This window comes from Brachionichthys hirsutus, chromosome 14 (assembly GCF_040956055.1).
Source record: "Brachionichthys hirsutus isolate HB-005 chromosome 14, CSIRO-AGI_Bhir_v1, whole genome shotgun sequence".
NCBI classification, from domain to species: domain Eukaryota; kingdom Metazoa; phylum Chordata; class Actinopteri; order Lophiiformes; family Brachionichthyidae; genus Brachionichthys; species Brachionichthys hirsutus.
Window position 1 is genome coordinate 4,187,200 of NC_090910.1, and position 10,219 is coordinate 4,197,418.

General features: G+C 43.0%; 1 protein-coding gene across 1 annotated transcript; it reads left to right on the forward strand.

Annotated features, from left to right (window-relative positions):
- On the forward strand, window positions 1-9,229 carry rab18a (RAB18A, member RAS oncogene family). Its single transcript, XM_068747904.1, has 7 exons — window positions 1-159; window positions 2,494-2,549; window positions 5,004-5,065; window positions 5,343-5,415; window positions 6,269-6,387; window positions 6,829-6,895; window positions 7,508-9,229. The coding sequence occupies exons 1-7, from the start codon at window positions 92-94 to the stop codon at window positions 7,675-7,677; spliced, it is 615 nt and encodes a 204-aa protein (XP_068604005.1). The 5' UTR covers window positions 1-91; the 3' UTR covers window positions 7,678-9,229.
- The last annotated feature ends 990 nt before the right edge of the window (window positions 9,230-10,219 follow it).

Sequence of the window (10,219 nt, forward strand, 5' to 3'; positions counted from 1 at the left end):
GTAAACAGGAACGCGACCAACTCAGAAACATCGTGTGTTAAGCCTGTAGTTGCTATTTATTAACAGTGTCATAATCTATTGTTAATGGGAAATGGAAGAAGACATCTTAACGACGTTGAAAATATTAATAATAGGGGAAAGTGGTGTTGGGAAGTCTAGGTAAGTTGAAATTATCCACAAGAAATTGATGTTGTGGCTAACGTTAGCAAGCTAGCGTTAGCTCGCCGCAAACCAAATAATGTCCCGGTCAACACGCTTCTAAAGTCCGTGGAGAAGTCGCTCGTGGTTGTTCCACGCGTTAAAAAATGTCAAGCCCGGGTGTCTGTGTATTATAAGCTTAATTAAACTACGTGTGCTTCCTATTCAGCTAGCCTCAGCTAGCTGACAGTAGCTGCATGTGACGTCATCATTGTTTATGTCTGGCAGAAGATGTTGCAATCCAGATCTCCTGTCAGCTGCGGTATCGCTACACTGCTACCAGGATACTTACCGGTAATTGTAACAAATATAAGTGAAAGCACGACGATCGCAAACCGTCACGGTTTCTGTAGTTTAGTAAGAATCTGTAGCCACGTCAAGATCAAATTGTTCACACATTCTTCTTCTGACTCAGAAGACGTAAAGGTTGTATATCTTTAACCACAAAGTTGTTGTTTTTTCCATTATGTAGTCATCAGAGTTTCTTGTTAGCAACCACAAATCAGGCTTATATTCAAAACAGATGTTTTTTACCAAAATCAGTCATGCAATTTATATTGTGTCGAAAGCCAAAGAGAGAATTTGGTCCGGATTGCAGGTCTCCATGAATGCGGTGCAGACTGCATGAAAGAATCCTGGGAGTCAGCCCGAGCCATCAACCATCACACTGAAAAATACCCTCCTGGGGAAACTAATGAGATAAACACAACGTATCATATACTTTACTAAAGCTTTAATTCAAACAAATATTAGAGTAGTAAGTCGCCGTGTTGTAGGCATTGCCTGTGAGTGGGAAAGATTGTATTATGGACTGCCCTTTGCTGACTGAACATCTTTTAGAGTACACTACATTTATGAATTCAGTTTTTCAGCTGACCAACGTGACCATATATTCTCTATCGTTAATGTCTGTTGACTGACCAGGTCAAAATATCACCAAGAGAAATTGCTACACAAACAAGTGATTGTGTTTTTTCTGCCGCTTGTACTGGTGCATTATATTATTGAAAATGGCTTCTTGTCTCTTCAACGCAGGAGTTGCTCGGGTTTAGAAGCACCACGTAGTTATAATGTGTCTCGGTTCTCATTCACATTAGTGGGTGCATTGCATCTCAGCGGAATCAACCCACGTACCAAATATAATCGTGTCTCACAGTGATGGAGAGTCTTTCTGCGTTAGGATTTCAGCTGACCTGACATCAGCTACAAAAGTTCTTTTTACATACCGGTAGTAGTAACAAGGCATCAATTACAATTTGAAAATTTTACTTCAAGTGCTGGTAGGGAGGGTTTATTTGTGTGTGTGTGTGTGTGTGTATGTATATATATATATATTTCTATATATATATATATATATGCACAAATTTATTATATCATAAATCAGTGCTGACAACTTTTACTTTCTCTACTTTTCCTCCATTTGCTTGCATATTTTATTTCTGTAATTTATTGATTGCAACATACAAGTGTCATTTTAATCTTTGGTCTGTGTCTGTTTTAGTTTTTGTGGTCTTTTGCTGAAGAAGTTTTGGGAAGACGTTTATGCCAAAACCATAACGCAGATTTAGGTTTGCTTATATTTGTAGAAAACAGAAGAGGCTGTTGGCCGGCTGTTCGCTGTCTGCTAGTGCATCATTCAGGGCTTTGCTTCCAGAAAGCAATTTAGGATTATTATCAAATAGTCTTTTGCTTAATTCTATAAACAAATTCAGACTATAATTAGTTTCAAATGTCATTATTTCAATTATCCTGAGCCAGTTGTGCTGTCGTCAAGCAGCTGCACTCACTGGATTCATTTATGAGTGGCATGCAGATATCTAATTTGTTTCCATGCAATCTTTAGAAGCACTTAAACCTTCACGGAGATGTCTACCTGGCGTGGAATAAACACATTTTAATTTACCTGAACAAATGACCTACGCAGAGCACATTTCTAACTTGGCAATCCCCAAGCATGCCTCATCGGCTCCCTCCTCATGGCCCATGAGCAAAAATAAGAGAATTATACTTGGGTCAGGGGAAAGGACTGAGCTTACTGTGATTACGAGCCGTGCTCTTCATTAGTCATAGTTAAGAAATGAACCTTATCTTCTTCCTAATTTAGTGATGATATCATCTGGAGCTTTTACATGTAATGCAGGTGAAGGATAAAGAGATCAAAGGCAACGGAGATGATCCAGAATTTGATAAGTTTGGTGCCACATGAAACCTGATCCCATAAAAAAGTTTGTTCAAACTGTATGCAGTGATGCATAGTAAGTCTTAATGTAATTATTTCTATATTCCTGTCTACAGCCTCCTACTAAGGTTCACAGATGATACATTTGATCCAGAACAGCCAGCAACAATAGGTGAGTAACAAACGAAAATAAAGGTAAGGTTCTATTAGAAACACATTTCTGTATACTGCAGTCCAGTACAGCATTAGCACTAATAAGGAACTTATTGTTGAATTAACACTTCTGTGAAACATTATAAGTCTCGTAAATGTGGAATATGCAGCAGAGCTGCTGTACTGGATTGTAGTATAAATAAGGGTGTATTTAACAAAGTAATTGTACACTAATAAAAAAAAAACACATTTTAACACAGTATGCACATTGTAAGTGTTGTACATAATGGCTCCCTGTATCCCTTGAGCTTTATTACTGAATCTAAAACCGAAGTCAAAGGTGCCAGTGGTCAGACTGCATGCAAAAATAAAGCCGCAGTTAAATCTAATTTCAGCAGTCAGAATATTTGAGTTGTCCAGCGTAATTTCTGCCTTTGGACTTTTTGAGCACTATAAAGGAGACGGTAGACAACGGTAGCGTTTGGTAACATGAGCATGAACGTAAACCTTTTTTTCCTGCTGGCACAAATACACATTGTACTGAACAACTATCCTCAAAATGGCAACGCATGTTATTTCCTCCTAGACCAGATTTGGCTTGTTGAAAACACTCACCCCCTGAATCAGTGGCACACCCAGTGTTTGTTGGATAGAATGTAACACAAAAAGTCTTTTTCTTTTATTCTGGAGTCAAAGTGAAGTTGACGTGACGTTCAGGAACAAGGCCCATCTGGAGGTCTCCTGGATGGGCGGGAAGCACAAGCTACCATGATACCACACAGCCGCAAAGCTGTTTGATTTATTTCAAACATAATGTACAGTTTGCAATGAAATTCCGTGGCAGACCAAACCATCCATCATATTTGGCCAGATGGTCAACTTAGTGGTACGTTGTTTGTTTTTTGCAAATGGAGGTCTTCCGAGTTTGATGGATCATAAATCAAGTGATGTACGAAGGACAGATCTGTAACGACTCAAGCTTTACAGTATTCTTATTGTGAATGCTATCTTTGTTCAAACAGCCAAGAGCACTGATGCCAGGAGTTTTTCTTTTCAAGGTCAGGCTTTGGATTACTTCTGCTTTATTTGGCCGACTTGGCCTCTTTGGCCCAACAGAAGTCTTTATTGGAATTAGGCCCTCCTGTATTGATTCAAAATCCCTCAGGCTGAAATCACTCATCACCCCTACAGCACTTCAAATCGGGCTGTGTCTCCCTATGAAGCTAGATTTTAGCACATTGTCATATAACACAGTTGGCCTAAATGTATGATGCCAACAACAACGAAACTGCGCGAGGCGTGATAGTCTTCATTTGATCTTGAGTTTATAGATGGCCGGCAGAAAGGAGCAGACTCTTTGGTAATTTAGTGACATTTGGGTTCAGCGTGACATGGAGATCATCCTCTTCACTGCAAACAGCATTCTTATTGTTTTTAATGTAGTAGGGTTAGGTCTGTGTATTTTTAACATGGGATGAAGGGCTCTTTTGAGGTCCACCAGAGGGCTGGCCGGTGGAGCTGGGTCCGGCCTCGGAGTCTGGCTGCTGTAACATCTTGTTGTGATTCAGTAAACAGATGCTTTGTCCTGTGTTCTCTTGGAAAAGCCCATCTGTGTGTGTTTCTAAAAGCAAGAGGCGCTGGTTGAGGTTTAGAGAAATCTTAAATGTAAACTCTCTGCATGCGTCTGGCAGCAGTGTGTGAGCACGCCTTGTGCACCGAGGAAGAGCTACTTGTTGTGATTAACTGTGTGAACAGACTGTATATTTTTCTGTGAGGTACACATGCTGTATGTTGTATATACTCGGCCTGTCTTCACGTTTCTTTTCTTCTCCTCTGTTTTGGCTCGGAAACCTTTTCCCAGTCCCAGATGTGAAAACAGGCCCATCGAAAATGAGCATTTCCCTGGTAAATCTGTCAGTGGTTGCCTAAACCCAAACGCAAATATGTCATCCAGGGATTGCATTCTCTGCTCACCGAGACACTGCACAAAGGCAATAGAAGAGATTTACTCATTGAGGGGGAAGGGGTGCAACGTTGTAATTTTCATGTAAATGTCAGTCCCTCCAGGACCTGGCAGGATTTGTAGGCGTGAATCATGGCTTTCTGAGCCATTTCGCAGGTGGTGGGTTTTTATTTTTTATTTTGGAATACAGACATTTATTGGTTTCAGTTCAGGACATTAAAACACACCTTGCCCTTGTGGCGCATGTGAGTTTACTGTAGCACTATAATTTAAATTCAGGACATTGGATCCGCGTAATGCCAGTCTGAGAAGCTGGGGTTAGCAAAAGTTCAGAGACATTGTCTGGTGTCGTTGTTTTTACAATTCATCACTGATAATTACAGCGTGTCACCGAGGTATAATATTCTTGGCGGCCGCTGGCCAGACCTGTGAGAGACACCATCTTGGGACTGAAGCAGGATGAGACGTAATTGCAGAGAGAGCGTAATGGATTGACTCTTCGCTGTCTAGGTGTCGACTTCAAGGTGAAGACGCTCACTGTGGACGGTAACAAGACCAAGCTGGCGATATGGGTACGTGACAAAGTGTTCATTGTCCTCAGCGACACCAAGGAGACGCACACTCCTGTCTCCCAGAGACAAACCGTTAAACTCGGTGTCGAAGCCAATGTGTTCTCTCTAGTGGCCAGAAGATGGCGCTTTTGCAGCGTCCTTTCTGACCGCATGCTTTTTGAGGAGCCGTGAGGAGTCAGTCTTGTTGCTTGTGCAGACTTTCCCTCTTTTCCTTTTGCTTGAGCCACTCTTTCCTTGCGACTGTGTGCAGTAGCGCTGAGCTGGTTGTGTTCTGCAGGACACCGCTGGACAGGAGCGCTTCCGAACGCTGACTCCGAGTTACTATCGCGGTGCCCAGGGAGTCATCCTGGGTAAGGCAGACTCTTCACACCACTGCTCGAGCCCCTTGTGTGCATGTCTGCATGCACCCTGTCACTCCAGGGGCCAGACCCCTGGTTGTAAAGAAAATGATGGCTTTTCATGCTGTCACACACGCGTGAGCCCTCGACTCTCTCGCTCTCTCTGTCTCTGGAAGTTGGTTTATTCCCCTAAATCCGACTCCTCACATGGGTATGAATGTACAAAATGACTATGAAGACACACACAGGAACAAAGTTAAACCTCTAAAACAGACTTCCTCTGCCGCCTACGTGTTTTCACCAGTCTAATGATGTATAGAAAAACAAGGTGCCTCGCTATGGCAGTGGGATTACGAGGTCTCCCCACGTAATTCCATCAGAGGACTTCAATCATCGTAACTTTATTACCTCTGCCAAGGAGGTTGTTGGTTCGTTGATTTCAGTCCCATTTTCTTTACCGTTCCTAGATGAGGCATATTGTTCTCTTTTATTTAAAATGAAGTAACTCAGAATTTGGGTCACTAATGTTTTGTTCAGGCTGTACTTTTCATTTCAAAAAGCAATTTAGCAGCTTTTTAAATGTAAGGTCTGTTGGATTTAATGATAAATACAGTTTTTAAAAATGAAAATCTCCTTTCCATTAAGTCTTGTTTGTGTGTAAATATTTTATAAATTCATAATACAACTTAGTAATTTGATATTTAAAAACGCAAATATAATTCCTACATTGTGAAATTGTCTTATTGCTGTATATTTTGAAAGTGCTGATAGAAATGTCCTGCCCTCGGCCTTGTGTCGGATCAAAAGGAAATGTACGATGTGTGTATTTATTTAGCTGATGTCTCCTTTGTGTGGTTTCGAACAGTGTATGACGTGACACGACGGGAATCCTTCGCCAAACTGGACATCTGGCTCGGCGAGCTGGAAACGTACAGTACGAGGAACGACCTTGTGAAAATGCTGGTCGGGAATAAAATCGATCGGGTGCGTGTTTGTGTTGTTACATGTGAAACTTTAGCATAGTTGTTTGATTAAACAGGAGCACGTTGTGGGGTTTTTTTTGTTCCCCAACTTTGGACAACTGCTTAAATTTACTCTTTCTATATAAAGAAATGCATTTCTATAAACATCAATTATTTCCCACAGAATATGAATAACTCGAAATAATTGCCTATAAAATTCAGCCACTTGAAAAATGAAAGAAGTAGAAGATGGTGGCAGCCCCACGTCTGTATTTTTAGACCTTGGTGCTTTACTAGAATCAGTCAGTGGGGATAAATATGGCCGCTAAGTAGAGCATTATGAATTTATTGTGTCCTGCTCTTTGTCTGCGAGAAGACTTTTCCCCTGCCGTCTGACGACCGCAGTAGCTTCCAGCTCCACCCGGCAGACCTCGAATAAACCATCACCTCTCTTTTGTTTTAGGAAAACCGCGAGCTAGACAGGGCAGAAGGGCTGAAGTTTGCAAGAAAACATTCCATGCTTTTTATAGGTAAGTCGGGAGGAATCCCTGTGCTCCATCGAGCTGCTGGGCATGAGTTACAGCAGACGGTTACAGAGAGGAAGCGTCTTTAGAAATAGCTATCATACCTGCCGACGAATGCCTGCATGTGTCTATAAATAATACGCGATCCAGCCATCATTTTGGAACCACTTTTGTTTGCCTCTGCATTTATTTTTCTGATTTGTCAGTATCAGAATATTAAAAAAAACCCGGCTGGTTTTAATTTTAGTGAAGGACTGAATAAAAATGTTATATTTTTAAAATCTGCCTCACAAATGTATTCTGATTTCACTTCTCGATCGATCTTACAGGTGTTTCTGGATAGCATCATGTTGTGGTGCGCGTGTTGACTTTATCTCCTAATAACCTGCTCTGGTTCACTCTGAACTGTCTGGGGATGACAGTTGTTGAAACATTTTCCACCGCAGGCCAGTCCGGTGTGGGAGTCCAGCGCGTGATGACAGCAAGATGCAGACATTAACGCTTGTGGTATCATCATTTTCCCTTTCTTGTTTTTTCCCCTCGCTCCTTTCTGTCTCTCTCTCTCTCTCTATCTCTCGTTCCTCCCCTCCCCTCCCCTCTTATTTTCCCCTCTCCCAGAGGCGAGCGCTAAAACCAGGGACGGCGTCCAGTGTGCGTTCGAGGAGCTGGTGGAGAAGATCGTCCAGACGCCCGGCCTGTGGCAGAGCGAGAACCACGGCCGAGGAGTCCAGCTCACCGACGAGGACGCGGGAGGTGGAACCTGCGGCGGCTACTGCTCCCTGGTGTAGACGGCACGCGCACGCCTGAACACGCTCACGCACACACATTCAAACACACACGCAGACATAACCCCCCCCCCCACTGTGTGCTGAGCTGAGCTCCCCACTCAGACATGAAGGCAGTGGAAGTCTGACTGTCTCCCCTCCGCTGTGCTGTCAGGGTGGACCGTCCACGCGCACACACGTGCACACACGCACACACAACCTGTGTTCACACAGACATTACGTTTTGCACACTTTCTAACAACAATGCTGCGCTAAAACGCAGATGCAGCTCAGCCTTTCTTTCCTCGGTTTTGTTCTGTGCCGTGTCGGGACCTCGGTCAAAATGTTATCCATTCTCGCCTGTTTTTGGAAGTAGGGAAATGAGTATGAAGGCACAAACCAAAGTTATTCAGGCACTTAAATGTCTGCAGTATGACGATGAGAATATCTTTGACCGAGGGTCCCGTCTCGTCTTCATCACGCTTCTTGTCCGTGGAGCACTTTGCCTTAGCAGGCACGTCTGAACCAATGCAGGGCCGGCTTTTCTCCCGTGCTCGTCGCTCTCTTTCCTGTTTGTGATTCTTCCCCTCAGACTCTCTGAACTATATATGCTGCCTATGGAGAAGCTTATCAAGACGAGCCATCTTGTATTCCATCCCATCAGTCTGAGTCAAACGTTGGGATCATTTGTCTGTCGTCCGCGCAACTGCCTCATTTCTCCGGAATATAATAGCAACCAAGTATCTGGGATGACGTTTTACTGCTTTTATTGACTTGGACTTCAACCCCTTTTTGATATATTTTGAAAAGTGCATAAAGAAATTGGCACTGGAATGCTTTCCACTGCATGCACGAAGAAGAAGGAACCTCTTAAAATTGCACGCTCTTTTTGTAATGAGTTGTTTTAATGGAGTGTGACTTACTGGCACTCGCTCACTCAGACAGATAATATCAGTAATGTCACTCTCACTGCTGTGGTCTTCATATGCATCCTTTGAGTGGGCGGAGACAAAGGGAAACTGTACAATATTAGACGGGCTCGTGAGTCATAAGGGTGTTTTTCCACTGAATTTTGAAAGCTGTTTCCTTCACATTACTAATGGCTTTAGCAGCCCCGCTATCTCTCTGCTCGTATCTGAGAAGTTAAGAGTGAACCGTATCCCTGACCTGTGGCCATGTTTGTAGTGTCCGAGCGCTGGTTTGATTCTGGGAAATGTAGAGCTGAGAGTTGTGAAAATGACGTGGATTTAAGCATGTCCTGTTGCAAATGATATATATTTTTAAATGCATGGGAAATTTTTGTGTGCCATTTTGTTTTTATTTGTTTGTTGGTGAATGATCCTCTTTGGCTGTTTTAAACACTAACTTATATTTAGCTGGATAAGACGCATCATTGGAATTGAACGGAAGTAGGCTTCTACTTATTAAACCGGTATAGCTGTCTATACTCAAACATGTATACTTTTTAGATGGTCTATTTTATGAATTAGGTTGTACACTTGATGTATGAATTGTAAAGTTGAATGTAAACATATTTCATTACAAAAAGCGCCCTGTATTAAAAACAATACAAATATTATTTTGTTTTCTTTTTTAAAGCAAATAGAAGCAGTTGTGTTGGTGTTTATGCAAATCCCAGATCTGTTCTGTCACCACTGTAAAGTGAAGGAAAGTAAGGCCTTCATTGTCCCAGAATGTGGAGGAGCCCGGCTGTCATGGTGGAAATGTCGCTGTTAGGTGATGGGTTTTCACTCTGCCCCCAGGATAAAGACTTGTTTAATCAAGGTCCAAGGAATCCTCGCAGCCCAGACGTGTGATCTGTCTAAATCATCTTGTTGGCAGACCTCTCAGGAAACACCACAGTTACAGTTGCTCCCCCTACCAGCGCTTTAACTGGGATGTGCATAATTCCTGAGCGATTATGAAAGCTGGCAGCGGGAGCGAGGACTCTTCTCTTGGAGAATGTCCCTCATCTTGTGCCACAGTCCGGGCAGAAATATGTCTCAGTCAAACAACGACGGAGGCATCCGGTATAACGGGGCCTTCATGTGGTCCAGCGCTGACACCGCGGCTTCCTCGTGGGGAAAGCAGCTACTCGGGCGGTTCTCTGATCATCCATAAACAAAGAACGGCCTCTGTATTTGTGGTACGAGTGTATGTACGCAACTCAAGAGTTCTCCTTGACTGCAATTGGCAACGCAGTGGTTCTTGGATTTCTGCAGATTTTAATGCAAATTATGAGAAAGTGACTTGCTTGCTATTTAAATATAGATTGCAAACATTTGTAAATTCGCATTTTAGGCAGGGCCAAAATAACGGAATGGGTTTCATGGCAATTCATCCAAAAGTGATGGAGCCGCTCGCAAGCAGTGAATGGACATGATGACATCCCCATCTCCCAGATGGAACAAAAAAAAGCAGAAACCGGTGCAACCTGTGGCCAAAGCCGTTGTTTCATTTTGGTGAAGGACTTTTCAGTCTTTTGATCCCCCCTCAGCCCCAGTCATGTGCCAAACTCCCAACGCGCTTGTCGTGCCCCGCCTTGCAGCTTTTGGAGTGTGCGAGC

Coding starts and splice junctions, on each gene's coding strand:
- rab18a (XM_068747904.1), top strand. CDS start 92: ATGGAAGAAGACATCTTAACGACGTTGAAAATATTAATAATAGGGGAA. Junction 160..2,493: donor AGTGGTGTTGGGAAGTCTAG/GTAAGTTGAAAT, acceptor TCCTGTCTACAG/CCTCCTACTAAGGTTCACAG. Junction 6,388..6,828: donor TCGGGAATAAAATCGATCGG/GTGCGTGTTTGT, acceptor CTTTTGTTTTAG/GAAAACCGCGAGCTAGACAG.